This window comes from Thunnus thynnus, chromosome 3, assembly GCF_963924715.1.
Source record: "Thunnus thynnus chromosome 3, fThuThy2.1, whole genome shotgun sequence".
In the NCBI taxonomy this organism is placed as follows: domain Eukaryota; kingdom Metazoa; phylum Chordata; class Actinopteri; order Scombriformes; family Scombridae; genus Thunnus; species Thunnus thynnus.
Genome location: NC_089519.1, coordinates 5683208 through 5699745, shown reverse-complemented (window position 1 = coordinate 5699745; position 16538 = coordinate 5683208). Strand labels below are relative to the sequence as shown.

At 39.9% G+C, this 16538-nt stretch overlaps 1 protein-coding gene across 5 annotated transcripts in view; it reads left to right on the top strand.

Moving 5' to 3' along the window:
- Positions 1-16538, top strand: part of LOC137176234 (zeta-sarcoglycan) — a 366313-nt gene that overhangs the window by 340107 nt on the left and 9668 nt on the right. For all 5 annotated transcript variants that reach the window (XM_067582401.1, XM_067582435.1, XM_067582409.1 and 2 more), the window contains one exon: positions 5704-5827. In XM_067582401.1, the coding sequence (XP_067438502.1) occupies positions 5704-5827 (124 nt within the window). The remainder of the gene's footprint in view (positions 1-5703; positions 5828-16538) is intronic.

Sequence of the window (16538 nt, the reverse complement as noted above, 5' to 3'; positions counted from 1 at the left end):
CCATGAAAAAACACGACCAAGCAGAGGCCTGACCAGAAACTTTATGTGGCTGTGTGTGCATGTTTGTGTTGTGAAGGAAGGACATGATGAAGATATAAACATTATATATACTTAAAGGATAGGTTCACGATTTTTCAAGTCTGTCTTAAAATAATATTCAGGCACACATATGAACATTGAAACAGGTTTTGCTGGCTGTAATCATTCCTCCTGTTCATAATAAACATTAAGAGATCCCTTCTTAATGTGCTTTCAGTGTACAATAAGTGGTGGAGGACAAAATCCACAGTCCTTCTTCTGTAAAAAGCATTTCAAAGTTTATCTTTTGAAGCTAATATGAGGCTTTGGCAGTCAGTAAGTCAGTCAAATCAGATGTCTTGCAGCTTTTTTAGTATTAAATTCCCTCTTTGATGTTCTCTCTTTGTTGGAATGCATTTTCACACCAAATGACTGTTGATTTTGTCAGCTATCACTCGCATTTGATGCTAATCAGGAAGGGATATCTTAATGGCCAGTATCTGTTCATCTGACTATTGCTTTAAGACAGGCTTAAAAAATTGTGAATCTATCTTTTAACAAGCCATTTAGCTGGCCTATCATGATTACTGATTGTTGAATAAAGAGAGGGACAAAGAGCTGAGGCAAATTCCTGAAAGAATCACTTTCAAGGCCAGCCGTTCATTGTCAAGCACACTATTTTCCTCAAATTCACAAGTTAAGAAGTATTTTTGAGGACCATATGAAAAATGCTGATACCTCAGGTGCACAAAACACTTTCATAAATTAAGAACATGATCATTCGAAGAACAGCAATAAGATACACAGCATTAACGCTGGCCACGAGAGTACCCTCTAATACATAAATTAAACCCAAGTTAATCAAGTTGAAACTTGTATGAAACCTCAAACCCAATTTTTCAGCTGTTAATCAATGTTCATGGGAATTTTACTGTGAAACACACCCATCCTGGTCATATTCATGATAATGCATCACACAGCAGTTCTTTTTCTGGGGTTTTCTGTTGCCAACTACTACAGAATTGATCTGCTCTTGTGGTTTAAGAATCGAACACACCATCATACAATTTACAACATCTCACACTCAGCCACTGCTCCGTTTTCCTACAGCTCCTCGTACTGTTCACATTTCCACATTGCATTTTCTCTTGATTGTCAAAAATGTTACGCCACTTTATGGATAATAAATGTTTTTAAAGTTTGAAGACAGAGGTTAATAATGAAGCCACTTAAATAAGCTGAGGTCTAAACTACTCAGGTGTAAGTAGTTTCCTGACGTCCCTCTCCAACGCCACCTATCGGCTCCTGAGCCAGGAAGCCAAACCAACTTCACAAGCAGAAGGCAGAGAGAGGAACGTCATATAGACAAATTAAAAATGAGAAAAAACTCAGGTAAAGAAAGTAATAGATGGCATGTTTGTGAAGAAAACAGACAGGTGAGATAAAAGAGAGGCGGAAGCGAGCAGAGAGTGTGATGTCAGGATGGAGAGAGAGGGGCGAGAGACATTGAGTGATAGATAGTCAGTATGTATGTGTGTGCCTGCCCATCAGAGCCGGTTTCAGCCTGCAGTAGCATCACTGTAATTGCCTTAGCTGTCAAACGAGACAAAGATCCTCAGATCACTGCTGTTGACTAGGCCAGTAAGCTCACTTTCTCTGTCTCTCTCTCTCTCTCTCACACACACACACACACACTATCTCTCTCTCCCTCTCTCTCCCTCTCTGCCCACTAAACATGCATAACTATAGGATAATGAATAATAGGATAAGTGTTTCTGTTTTCATTCTCCCCAACTCTCTTTCAGTCTCTTGTCTATCTGTCTGTCTGTCTGTTTGGTTGTCTGCCTGTCTCTCTCTTTGTTTTTCTCCTTCTTAACCTCTGACTGCCGCAGCATACACTCTGTTACAGATCAATAAGTCAAGCCCAATGTGAAGTGTCTGCTTCCAACACTATCACTTGGATGCTCAGCACTGCACAGCAGCAAACCTTCCCTCACCTCTAATCCACCCTCATGACTCCCCTACACCTTCAATACCCTTACCTTCGACCGAGAAGAAATACCAGAGTTGACTCTGATAAACAGTCAACTCAGAAATGTTAAAAGAGGAAATTATAACAGCCTAAATAAATGGTTTGAAGTTTTCTCTGAGATACGCATGGAGACTTTTTGCATGTTAAAACCAATGAAATTAAAACAACAAAGGAAGCTTTGTTGAAACACTGACATTCTTTTTCAGTATAGTTATAAACTCCTGTTTCCATTAAAACAATTATCGCAAATCAGTTCAGTTAGATGACTTAATTCTGATACAAACCACTTTGTTTCAACCATTTTTTTAAATCAAGTGACATCATCCTGATACTAGTGATCTGCTACACTTCAGGCTATTGCCACTTAATGAAGGAAAAGTCTGAAATCCATGGAAACTGCATTTGAAATAAATTATATTTACTCATTAAACTTGTTGATGCTTTTACTAAAAATGTGTATTTAAAGACTCAATACTTGACCAAATGACTTTTCAAGTTGAAAGATTTTTGCAGTTCAATAAAGTAACCAACTAATAAAAAATAAATACCTTGAAAATAAACCTAACAACAGAAAAGGGGCAACATTGAGACAGAAATATCTTCTTAAGTGCTTGTTCATTACTTGTGTGCAACCAAACATGGAAAACTTCTGCCAAAGGAGCTTTTTTTTGGTCTGCTACTATTTAGTTCCCCAGATTGAAACTCTGAGCTGTAGAATTAATCCTTGCCAGTGTGTCTTTATGAAGGGAATATATTTTCTCCATCCTGGGGATTCTAGTCAGCTGAAGGACATTAATAGAGGAAGCTCGGTATGATTACCCTGGACCAAAGTGCCTGTGGGCAAGGCACAGGTTTCTCTTGTTTATGTTCCTCTTCCTTGGCCACAGACTGGACATCATGAGTTCAGTTAATCTATCCTCTGGCTTGAATGCTTAATCCCTTCAACCTCTCAGTAGGGATTGGGAAACCAGCCCTCTAAAGTGCCCTTGAGCAAAGATTGTTTGGAAAAGAGCCCCTATAGTAAAGAATTTTTTGGTATTCGATCTTTGTTGTGAATACGCTGTTTAATTTTTTTATACTCCCACTTTATAAATTGTAATTCTGTCTGCTTTGCTGTAAGCGCTATTTATTTAATTTCACTCGCCAACATGCCCTTGGGCGATGCACTGTGCTTATCTAACACCACCAAGCTGTTTAATCATCTCATATTGTTTTCAACTTTGAATCACAGACTTAGCTACTGACCCTTCACACTCCAAGGGGAGTGACGCCAACCATGGCCAGAGCACTTTTGAGCACAGCAGTGTAACAATTCCTCATTCTTCATATTCATTTTTGTAGGTCTTCTCAAAGACAATGATAGAGTTACTATGCAGTAAAATGATTAGAAAATCGTACAAAAACTCATGCATCAGGAAACTGTAACTTGCAACTATTCTCAGGCGATGTGTTGGTTCTTATCTGTTGTATAAAGATGTGTAAAATGTCTGAGCTTAACCTTTTTAATTAATTTTCTACAGTGTACATTATCTACCTAAAAACTGCTTGAATCAAATACCAACAAACACACCTTGAACCTTCTCTACAACCATAGTCCAATGCTGTTTGCATTACAGTTTATTAAATGTCTTTATTTTTATAGGGACAAGTACATACAGTAACATGGACCCGTGCCACATGGCACAGCATTTATAGTCTGAGCTAGTTTGTGATGCCCACCACTATGTTTGTCTTTATAGAACACATTCAGAATGATAAAACACAAGCAATTATACAATTAAAATAGCAAAAACACTTGATGAAAATCATCTGATTATTCATCACTACATGACTGGTCCCTCTTTAAGAACGGTTTGCAAAGTAAGGAGATCATTGATTAATCCCCAGTACCAGCCAACAATTAAACTTGAGAATACATTTTGGATACATACAAAAAAAACATTCAAAAAATATGAGAGTACGAGCTGAAGATATGCCAAGGCAGCTTGACTAAGGCAGGTGAAAAGGACATTGCAGCAGTCGAGGTGCAAAAAAATGAAGACATGAATGATACTTTCTAAGTCAGTGGCAGATAATAATGTTCTGATTTTTGCAATGTTCCTTAGTTGAAAAAAACAGGATTGAACCAATTTGTTGACATGGTATTTCAAATTTAGGGTCAAATATGACGCCAAGATTCCTAGCGTTAGTTTTGACATAGGGGGCAAGTGGGTCAATACGCTGAAAAATGAGAGACATCCAGTACTGTTATTGTGGCTTAACAGTTGTAGAGAGTGTCTAGGTTGATAAAATCATCTGGTTTTACTGAAAAATATAGCTGAGTGTCATCCGCGTAATAATGATAGTATATACAACCAATCTGGCCCAAAGGAAGCATATACAAAGAGAAAAGAATAGGACCGAGGATTGACCCCTGGGGCACCCCATATAACAGTGGAGCAGATGAGGACACATAGTTACCCATATAGACTGAAAAACATCTATTTGATAAATATGACACAAAGCACTCCAGAGCTTTCCCTGAGATACCAAAGGCAGCGCTCACATTGAGTAAGACCAAGATGGAGTATTCCTCCCTATCAGCCTGCACAAGGATGTCATTTGTGACTTGTAACAGAGCAGTTTCAGTGCTGTGGTGTTAGCGAAAGCCAGAGTGAAATTTATCAAAGATGTTATTCCCTTCAACAACTTGAAGAAGCTGCTCAGCAACAAGTTTCTTTAGTATTCTGGAAATGAAAGGTAATTTTGAAATGGGTCTAGAATTGTTCCATACAGATGGATCAAGGCCGGGTTTGTTGAGAAGGGGCTGGACACTGGCTGTCTTAAATTGATTTGGGACATAGCCAGCGGTGAGGGACATGCTTATAATAGTGAGTAAAGCAGGGCCAATGACAGGTGGGACCTCTTTAAAGAATTTTGGGGGTATGATATCAAGATGCACCTTACAATTCCCTGAATTCCCCTGTGTCGCTGAGCCTGAAACCCTGAGAGGTTTCACCATGTCACTGAACATCTTTGGAGCCTGGTCATTTAGGCATGTATCAGTATTAGCCCACTTACATTAGCAAATTTAATGAAATAATCAAAAGCTTATATATTTATGACATGACAGTGGTACAATACCTTTGGCTCAAAAATTGTACTTGCTTTATTATGTATCATTTTAAGAGACTAAATTACTGTAGAAGCTGCTTGTAAACAAATGTGCTCTACCTATAATTTCTCAAATCCAACAGGATCCAGGAAGTTCAAAAAGGTACGATGTGAGGGGAAAAAAACAGCACTCACTAATTCACTGTTCAGTTGCCTATTCAAGCAGCAGGATGTTGTTTAATGTTTATCTTTGTGTAACTCCAGGGTGTTGTACTCCACCAAGGTCTTTAGTCAAGATTAAATATTGAATTAGCGAATGCTGATTTTTCCTTTGTTATATTAACTTTACCAGTACAATCACAGTCTTCTGCAGCTTTTGATTGAGTAGCTTGGGGATTGAAAACCTTGTTCACAGTCAACTCATTATTGATTTTGTAGTAATAGTCTAATGGAAGCTAAAGCATCAGGCTAAAACTACCGTGTCTGTTCATACTGTATGTCTGTGCAGGTGTGTGTTTCGACTGCTAACAGCATGACTAAAGTGTATTTATGGTTCTCAGGCTGGAGTCGCCGACCCGGACCCTGACCCTGGAAGCCCCCAGAGGGGTGGAGGTCAACGCTGGAGTGGGAGACTTCACGGCCTCTTGTAGGAAAGACCTCCTCTTGCAGTCCTCAGAAGGAGAGGTGAGTGTGCGCATGTGTTTTTTTCCATCTTTTTGATTTGTATCGGTGTATTTTAATGTGTATTCAGTATATCTGTGAGAATTAATTGATCTGCATTCTTTAAGTACACCTGAAAATATGAATCGAGTCTGTGTGTTTGTGTTGTGGTGTGTGTGTAGGTACGTGAGAGAAATAGACAGAGAAGTGGATGAAAGTTTCTATGTTCATGTGTAAATACAAGGGACAACACAAACTAGCAGAACCAGTGAGGTGTATGCGTGTGTCTTTAGACTCTGTGGCACTCTATAGTGTTGGGCCCGCTTCATTAAAGTACCTTATTAGGCTAATGAGCGTCATCAATCCAGGCGACCTTGTCCTCCTTCTCTCCCCTCCTCCTCTCATCACTCCTTTCTTCCCCTCTTCTATTTGGGAGAAGTGACTTCATTAAAGCTGGTTTGATGAGGTTCCCTGTCAGTTGCTGCTGCTGCTGCTGTGTGTGTGTATGTGTGTGTGTGTGTGTGTGTGTTTGTATGTGTGTGTATCATTGTTAGCCTGCTATCTCACTGTCAAGCTCTTTGCACAGCAGCCTGCCACGTTGCGTGAGCACCGAAGCAGACTTAGCCATTATCCTTGTGTTCGTGTTTGTATGTATGTGTGTGTGTGTGTGTCAGCCTGCCATGTTGCATGTCCGCTAGAGCATAATGTGTCATTAACTCAGTAATTAACAGAAGAATGGCCCCCTCTCGTCACACTCACTGTCATTGTCAGTCATACACACACACACACACAGATACATACAGTTTTCTATCACAAATACATACACTCTCACATTCTTATATACAACCCCAAATGCAGCCGTAATCTCACACATACACACACACACACACACACACACACACACATACATGCACAGATAACAGAAGTCTTACAAAACAACAGAAAAAGTTTGATGCTCCTCTCCTAAACTCATTTCTCATTTCCTCTCCTCTATCACAATCTTCTCTCTTCCTCCTGCTCCTCTTTTCTCCTCCTTACTTCTTCGTCCCTCTTATTTCCTTATCTTGTCTCTGTCCACTGGGCCTTACTCGGAAAAAGTACACGACTGCATCCATATCACCAGACGCTACAATATCTGAGTTAAATTTAGCACACAGACGTCACCAAAATATTGGGACAGCTCTGGCATATCGGCAACAAAATAATAAGGGAGAATGTCAGATATACAATAGATGGTGGAATCTTCTGGAATATGTGCAGCCAGGCAGAGTGACATACAGTATATTACAGCTGTGGAGAAGTGAGCATAGAGATATTTGATCCAGTGAGGTAGTTATATACAACATGAAATACTGAACATAGATTATGAGCCAGAACAAAGACAGTTACAGTATACTGTGGTCTGCAAGCATTGTGAGGCATGTATGTCTGAGTGAATCAGGCCCTCAAAAGAGTATAGAAATGTCTTCCTCAACTAAAAGTACTTTTGTATTGTGCTGAATTTGAACTTGTGTTTAATTAAGCACTAGAAGAAATAGAATGTTTAATGAAGCACAAAAAGTTTAATGTTATGAAGAAGTCAAAAGTAGCTTATTTTAAACTGCACCATTGTATTCAAGTAAAACTCCTGGTAACTCTGCCTGTACTCATATTATTATTGCATGTTATTAAGTAAAGTAGCTGCAGAACCACCATAATGCACCAATAATAATTCAGGTGGATTGATAGATTTTTGAACTAAGCTATGATGGATCAGTGAGAGTGTTTGATGTTAGAGAATCTCATTCCTACATGCTTGTAAAGGTCTTATGCAGATGTTATTTACTATTACCTTAATGTCAAAAGCAAAATGACTACTAAACTAAACTAAAACAGTGACAAAAACACTTTTTTTACATTCATCTATAGCCATGAAGTACTCCAGAAACTGCATGCAATGCTTTTGAAGAATGTCAAAGACAGCCAAAAGCTCTAAGGGTGTCCACATATCTCCTCTCTCTCATTGACTGGGGCAAAGACAAAGAGAATTATTAAAAAAGGAACAACTTTGAGGGTACAAATTATGAAGTTGTAGCAGCAAAATCAGTATATTGAGTGCTTTATACTTGAAATTTGTAGTTTGGGGTCTAACTGTTGGACAGGTGGGGGTCTTTCTGGACTTTTCCTTGTGGGTTTCCTCCATGTGGTTCTTTACACATGCACATACAGCAGGTGTGAATGGGGCTGTGTTTGTTTGTCTATATGTATCAGCCTTAAGATAGGAAGGTGACCTGCCTCTTACCCAGTGCATGCTGGGACTCCTACATTACTTACAGTATTTGATGGATTTAATCCCCCCCCTCCTGCCACATACAGACTCTGTAGCAACCAGAGATTACAGGGAGGTCTGTGAGGGGTGAAGGGATGTCCAGACAGACTGTAATCCCTGGGCTGGTCTTGGTTCCAGTGAATGCATACTGTCTTCCAGTGAAACATGTTTTTGGGGTGGGCAGATAGTTGCCTGAGTGTGCAACTCTGATGGCATTTGTTTTTTATCCTGTTCTTTTGGTCTATGTCATGCACTTCCTTGATGGAGGGCAGACATCCAATCACCTGCTCAGCGGTGCAGACGACATGTTAAAGTGTGTCCTTGAGTTGAGCGCATGGGGTGTCGGTGCCAGAGTGTGATTGAGGCTGTTGTGATAATTTATGTTTTTGAAATACTCAACAGTAATGGCACCCTTCTTACACTGTGGCTTGTATGTCATATTGTTTTAACTAGACTCTTTGCTCTTATTTAAACTTCTCCTCTTCCCCTCACCATGTCTCTCTCTCTCTCTCAGTCATTTCCCTTATTAGCACTCTTCTCCTCTCCATCCTCTCTCTCCCTTGTTCCCCCACCTTCTGCTTTCCTCCCTTACACACATCTCTAACTACCCCCTTTCCTCCTCCTCCTCCATTCTCTCCTTCTCTTTTTATTTTGTTTAGCTTTCTTCTTCTACATCTTCTTCTCATCCTCCTCCTCCTCCCTCCTCGCCTTCTCAGCCTCTCAGTCCTTCATCTCTGAGTAACCCAGCCTATCTAATTAACTTTCCACTGCCAGGGTTATACATCACTGTGGCTGTCACTTAATAGGGAAAGAGAGGGGAGGAGGGGGGGGGATTATAATTTTTACCTCCTTTCTTTCTCTCTCTCTCTCTGTTTCATGTATTCTTTTGTCTCTTTCTGTTCTTTGTTCATCCATTATCTCCCTCTGTCTCTCAGTCCCTCTACCCCTATTTCTCTCTCTCTCTGTCATTCCTGCATAAATAGATGTCTCCCTATTTATGGTGAACAATAGCATGAAGCCGGGTGTAACAAGGATTGTGGTGTGGGCCTTTGGCAACGCTTGATACCATGAGAGGCTTAGAAAAAATGAAGGACTTGTGGTGGACTGCTTCTCAACCTTGTCAGCGTTTACTACAGCACCCTTATGCCAAATGTACAAAACCATCACTACGGTACAGCTTTATAAAGACCTCAAGGAGCCTTGTTAGCATGTGTAAATTTGCTCAGAAAGGCTAAAATTCAAATAATTACAGCGTCATAAAGGAAAACTGTACTGTGAGCTTGAGAGTTACAGTACATTGATATAATAAACTTCAGCTGTAGAGCATTTTCCCCAATGCTTCTAAAACAAAGAAAGAAGTTACACTTGAAAAGAATAAAGCCATTAGAATATAACCTCTTTTTGGGGAAAGAGTGGAGGGCAGAAGATATGATTGTACCCCAAACTAATTACTGTAGTGGAAAAACTGGGGAAATATTCTTCCTCTGGTTGATTCTCTCTTTGTAATAATCCTTCAGGCACACCAGTGCCTCACAAAACACCATCTGATATGCCAACAGCCCTTGAAAGAATATTCTAGTCCCTACTAGTCCAGGATAGCACAAACTTTGGATGTGTCTTTTTTTTTTTGTTTCTGTGTTCATTTCAGAATTATGCTGAAATTATGCTGAAGTTGCAAGATGTCTGTGGGGTGACTCGCAGCTTTGCTCCAGGAATGATAGATGGTCTCATCAAAGTAGATGATGTATTTTACATACTGTATGTCACAAATTTCCTGTTAACAAAGAAATTAGATTAGAACATCGACTCCACTTCTTGTTTTTTGCAGCACTAAAAATGAAAATCTGTGTTGTTCACATATGACTGGTTATGATGGGATTTCCTTTAAAAAACACCTTAAGTCTTTCTGACTGTCCAGCTGTCACTTTTACAGAAGAATACATATTATTTACAGCTGACAAGTATCTTCATGCTCAGAGATGTCCAACCTAATGTTCAAGCACCATATCAGCAAGCATCCACCCTGCTGTAGTATCCTGGAGCAAGTTTAAAGGTGCTGTTTTATAAGTGACCCTGACCCCTGACCTGAATGTCAGATCCCCTACAGGGGCTTGCAAAGATATGATTTAGATTTAGAAAACCTGATACATTTTCAAGATATAGTTATTTATTATTTCCAGTTGGTGACACCACCATTCAAAATGCGTGCAGTGTTTGTTTTAATGGGCCTTTTTATTAAAAACACCTAATTCAACACCAAAACATCATCTGTTACACAAAGCTCAAAAAGCTACTCAAAGCTACTAAACAACAGCTGAAATCCAGCTTAGATCACCATCAGTTTACCATTAGATGAAAATAGACGATATCTGATGTCAGAATGATTTATTTTAAATGAATCTGCTTCTCACCTCTTTTCACAAACATATCTGAACAGACTACTTAAAAGTTTCCCTCAGGAGGACAACAACCCCCTCCCCCCTCCCCCACCTCACGCACACACTCACACACACACACACACTTCTCTCTGCACAAACGTACCCTCAAATAAAGAAAATATTTGCATGTCACTTTTTTTTTATTTCATGCTTTGCCTGAGTGTTTTTCTCCATTAATTTCTGTCAAACAAATTCTGCCCCTTGATTTTTCCCCTGTAACCATTCCCATTCACAGGTACATAACTGAATTCTAAAATAACAAAAAATTTGATGCGACCGCACAAAGAACATCTCCAGGTTATATTATTCATGCATTATGATAGTGTGTGAAATTTTTGCACTTTGGGTGCAAATCATTATCCTGCAAATTATTGCCTTCTGCCTGTAAAAATGTGCAATTCAGCCACTTGAAAACCTGATTGTTCTGGAGGAAAGTGGTCACTTCTCACCATTCAAAGGAATATGCAGGATTTCTCACAATCAGTAATGACTCAGGAAGGCAGACACAGACAGATAGAGACAGACAGACAGGAGGACAGATAGCTCAGTTCAACAAATAGAAGCCGGCGTACATGCAGATTACAGCCATATAGAGATTATCACAGCTGTTGTACTATACTCTCTACTCACCCTAGTCCTGTGCTGGCTCTTCTCTAGTTATTACACTGTACCCCTAAAGCATTTTATGAGAGCGCTGCCCTCTGACGCAACGTCTAGAGCGGTCTCCTCATCAAGCAATCCATTTTATAAGGGTCCATTTTATATGAGGACATATGTTATCCTTGAGCTTAGAGAAGCATATTTGATCGCTACAAAGGTGACAGATCCAACTTCACAGCCAGTTTTTTTGACATTTCTGAAAAATATTATAATAATCTGTGACATTTTCATATAAATTTTTATATATAATTTTGATACCCTTTCACTATTTGATATTACACAACAGTGACTCATTACAGACAGTTCAAGAAAGCTTTTGTCTTTGCAACGATCCCCTCTGTAAGCCCCATCTGACTCAGCATACCCCTTGAGAAAAAAAAAGACATATAGATATATATTTTTTTCTTTTTTCTCAATGATATGCAAGTAACACCAGTACTCAGGAGGAAGGGAAGTAAATCCACAGGATCATTCAGACCTGCACATGCTAGTTGATTTCACACCACAGTTCAATTAAATGAATTCTGTTGGTCCTCCTATAGAAACAAAATACTGTTCTAGTAAAATTTCAAACAGTTGTTGACCTGTGTTCATCTTTTCAAAGACAGTATGGACCCATTTTGCGATATTATTTTGAGGTCGGTGAATCCTGGACAGCGGTCAGTACGCCTTTCTATGTCTGGAGGCTTCTGGATCACGAGGCTTGGCTAAACAGAAAACTTCTCTGATCTAAAATAACAATATTCTAGGTAAAGGTTCAAAACTTTCCTGCACGGCTCAGGTGCATCATTTAACATCCGAGATGCTGATCCTGTTATCACCAGGGGTGTGGGAGCTACCCAGTGATGCTTGCCTTTGTCGATCCGCTGAAGGGTGATAGGACTTCCACTGCTGGGATGCAATCTATTGCATATGGTGCTGATAATTGCTTTTTATCTTTTGCCAACTTGGATTGATAATTTGAAATCTTTGCCTGATTGGTCAGTGCAACCAAGAGATACTCACCTTCCCAACAAGGAGACCTATTTGCACCGCGAGGCTTTTACTTTATTGACTACTCAGGAGTCAAAAATTTGAACTGGTCATGAATAATTTATAATCATGTGACCATTTCATCCTTTGAGGCTATAAAGGTGATAAATAAACATGTTGGCAAGATTTTCTTAATCTAGTGTAATTGTTTTATTGTATGCTTTTTATGTTTTCCCCAGTTTTATCAGCAGGAAACTCAGTGGTAAAGACATGTGGTGGGCTCGCTATCCTGTTCAATGAGCTGTTGTCTTTGCAAAGTGCAGTCCAACAGTCCAATGCAGCAATGAAAGCTCAGCAAAGCCGAAGTCTGATACCAAAAAAAAGAGGATATTGCAGATGACACAACACTCTTCCTTTCTTATGTACCTATTTTCACGTACTCGTGCTGTGCCACATTAGGAAACAACACGGCATGTCATTGCATCAGTGTGTAGCCTGTCCCCAAAATCAACTCACCGACAGTCTGCAAAGGAAGTATCTCCTCTCTGTTTGCCAATCAAAGCTTGTTTAAAAGAAGTGGCAAAAAATACCTACATACATCCCTAAAAAGAACAGCTTATCCAAATAGCATTTCTTTTCATCCATTCTCATACAAGCTTTCCCTCCACCGCTGACACCATCAAATGAACAGAGGAGAGCGGATGAAGGGAGGATAGAAGGAGGATCGGATGAGTAGGAGGTGGAGGAGGATGGCAGAAAATAGATGTTTCTGTCGATTTTGCAGGAGAAAATAAAGGCGTGCGGGACAGTGAGGCTTAAAGCCAAATCAATGTTGTCAGCAGCTGGCACTTAAGAAGGGGCCATTAAAGTTTAAAAAGTTTGGAAAGCAGCGCTGGAATTAGGGCCAAATGGGTTAGAGGTAGGGGAGCGCTGGCTTCCATTAAAATCAAAGCCAACGAGAGCTGACAGATCCTCTCAGGATTCCTGCAGTCCTCCTGGATTTTTTTTTTTTTATCAACTCCCTTTCTCTCTCTCTCTCTCTCTCTCTTTCTCCCTCCATCTCCTTTTCTATCCTACATTCATTCACCTCCTTCCATCTTTCTTTGCCATCCATTCTCTTTTCCCGTCTCATTCACTCTCTCACTGCCTCATCTCTTTGTTGATTATTTTTATCTTTAACTTTTCATCCGTCTATCCCTTCCTCCACTCATGTCATCATATGCACTTAATGCACCCACACCTCTTCTCAGCAACTTTTTCACATCACTCACCCTCTTTCTGTCTCTTCATGAGAGAAGCTGTTTCGGCTCACTCACCGACTCCTTAGAGAATAGTAATTCCCGCAAAACTGAAACATGGAACCTGCATTTGCTGAAAAGAAGTCTTGTTTCTATCATTGTAAATTGTCAGCCATAATAAGTCAGAGAAATTGGTTTTAAATATTTTGTAAGTTGGCTGGCTACAGTCACTAAAGTTAACTTATTTTCTTCTGATGGCTCTGAGTTGTTGGATTATAGCTTTAATATTAAACAGGATCCTTGTCATAGAGTTAGAAATCAAATATTCTCTTCCTTAATACATTTATAGTGTCAGAAAGGCTACATTTGCAGTCAAGCGGAAAAGGCCCAGTGCAGTGGGATACACAAGTGCACCAATTAGTGTGCAAAATGGTTACGTTTTGTTGCTTATTTGCTGTTTGTTAAAAAGCCGTCAGCACAGAAAAAGCTCTGCAGGGAGTTATACTACAACACGCTCTGCAAATACTGAAAAATACTGTCTAAATGCCACATACTATAACCTTAAGCCTGTGGTTTTGCAATCTCCTCCTTCTGCATGTCAATGTAAATCATGCTGCATTCGTGCAGGCCTAGACATGATTTTGTCACTTGCTGACAGTGACAGTGCTCCAGACAACTGGTTGGAATTGTGGTAGCAGATAGACAGGCCGACCCTAAAAGCTTTTCCTTGGAGAACATTGTTTATTTTTATCATATGCATTGTTCTCTCGCTCTCTCTCTCTCTAAATATAACACATGCAGATTTAACTGGAGATTGTTTTTATGGTGACTTTTCTCATGAGGTGTTTAGGTGTAAATTAATCAGGGACCTGTTCGCATGCATGCATGGATGTGGTGTTTGTTTTGATTACTGAAAGTGTCAAAATGAGTGAGAGGAAATGATTGCAGGTTGCATGTTGCAAATTGGGTGAAAAGGGTCCCGAGATTGTTCCACGTAGAACTTTGGACTCCCTACAGTCCCTACTTACAGCTGACCCCTCTAGACTACACACATTCTTTAATCCCCGCTCCTCAGGTAAGTGAGTAAGCAGACTCTTTAAAACCCTCATGTCTTTAGATTACTTTTATAAAACATTGATGAAATATATTCCAAAATGTGCATTCCTGTGTTCTGTCAACACAGAACTGAAGATGATATATTTATACTATATATAAAAAGCTCAGAACATGGTGCACATCATTTCACACCATTTCCATCAACAGGAAGTGGTGCAGCACATCATATATATATATGTATATATATATAACATATGTTACTGTGGCTTCAAGTGTGTTTCTGAGTTGATTTTACTTGACTTCTCACCTAAGGAGCCAGCCTCGCCAACTATGACTCACCAGACAATGCTTCTGTCAATAATACCATTTGTTCTTCAACCGAGGGTTGTATTTTCCTACGTCAGAAACAACAAAGGAAGACAAGCTATCACCTGGCAAGAGAAGAAAAGATAATTTGGTATGTTAGTCAGGATGTGCCAGTCAAGGCAGTGTTCCTGTCAGCTCTCAACTGTCCAAGAATGCAAAGATACTGAAGTAACGATAATGATAATAATAAGGATGACTGGCTCGATACATGTCCTACAGCACAAACTCCTGAGTAAACAAGCCCAATAGATCTAACATGCAAAATTATGATTATCTTCAACTCTTTTCAGATAAGTAAAGAAACTCTAGATGCCCTGCATGGCACATTTGCATCTATGTTATCATGTTACTCACAAAAGTAATTATTTGAGTTCATTCCACTCCGATGCTGCTGCTGACTGCAGCAAGGTGAAACTGGGTTAACTACAGAAACTTTTAACGAAGTTAGGTTACCATGGAGTTTTATTGTTTGTTGACACAATGTCGAGGTTTATTAAGACGCTGTAGCCTGGAGGTGTTATTGGGCTGGTACACTGGGACTGGGTTGCTTGTTGTTTAACCTGCGGGTAAGGCAGGATGGTGAGCAAATTAGAATGCTGGCGGGGGGTAACTCCCTGTTGTACACACTCATGCTGTGGAAGCCTCACACGTAAACACAAACACATGCAGTATGAACCAAAACACATACAAAAAAAAAAAAGTGCTCAAAAATGCACACATCAAAATAAACAGATAGCACCACAGAAATCTAGACTCGCCCGCTCCTACACAGCATGTATACACAAACATACTCGTATCTGGGTACATGCACATAAAAACTCAGACATCTAAAAATTGTAAACACACAGATGTATGGACAGTATATGCACAGATGTACACACACACACAGCACACTACCACAGCTGTCCCGTCCTCTCTTAGTCACTAGAGCCTCTCTGTTTACTTCCAAAATTTGTTTTCATCATCCAACTCCACTCTTTGAGTCTGTATCTACGTGTATGTGTGTGTGTGTGTGTGTGTGTGTGTGTGTGTGTGTGCATATGTAAATGCGCATGTGTGTGTGTTTATATGAGAAAGATAACAGATTAACAGATACCTGCCAATAGCAAGGAGGAGTGGATGTTTTTCAAAAAAAGGTGTGATTAACGTCGGAAAATTCATTAGCCTATACTTCACACTGCCTGAGGCCATCATTATAGATGATATGTGTGTGTGTGTGTGTCTCAGTCTTTGATGTGTGTGGGAGTTTCGTCTGTCTCTTTTTTTTGCATCATAGCCTGTCACAGTATGTGTTTGTGTTTGTGTTCATGTTATCAGTGCCATGTTGCCTTGCAGTAAGAAGGTCCAGCCGTCACAAGTCCTTTCTGTGTGGATTTTGCATGTTCTCCCCCTGTTTGCACGGGTGCTCCGGTTTACTCCCACCATCAAAGACATGTATGTTTGAGTTAATACTCCCTGTCAGTGCCTCTGACCACTGGAGGTGGTCCCCAGGCACTGTACCGCAACTGCCCACTGCTCCTAGTGTGCAGGATGGGTCAGAAGATACATTTCATACCAATGTATGTGAGTGCTGAGAAATGACAATAAAGAAATCTTAATCTTAATCTTAATCCTTTGGCTGCATCATTGCCCGTGGGTGTGTGTGTGTGTGTGTGTGTGTATAAGTGCATTAGTGTTACTGTCTCTATTTGTGTCTG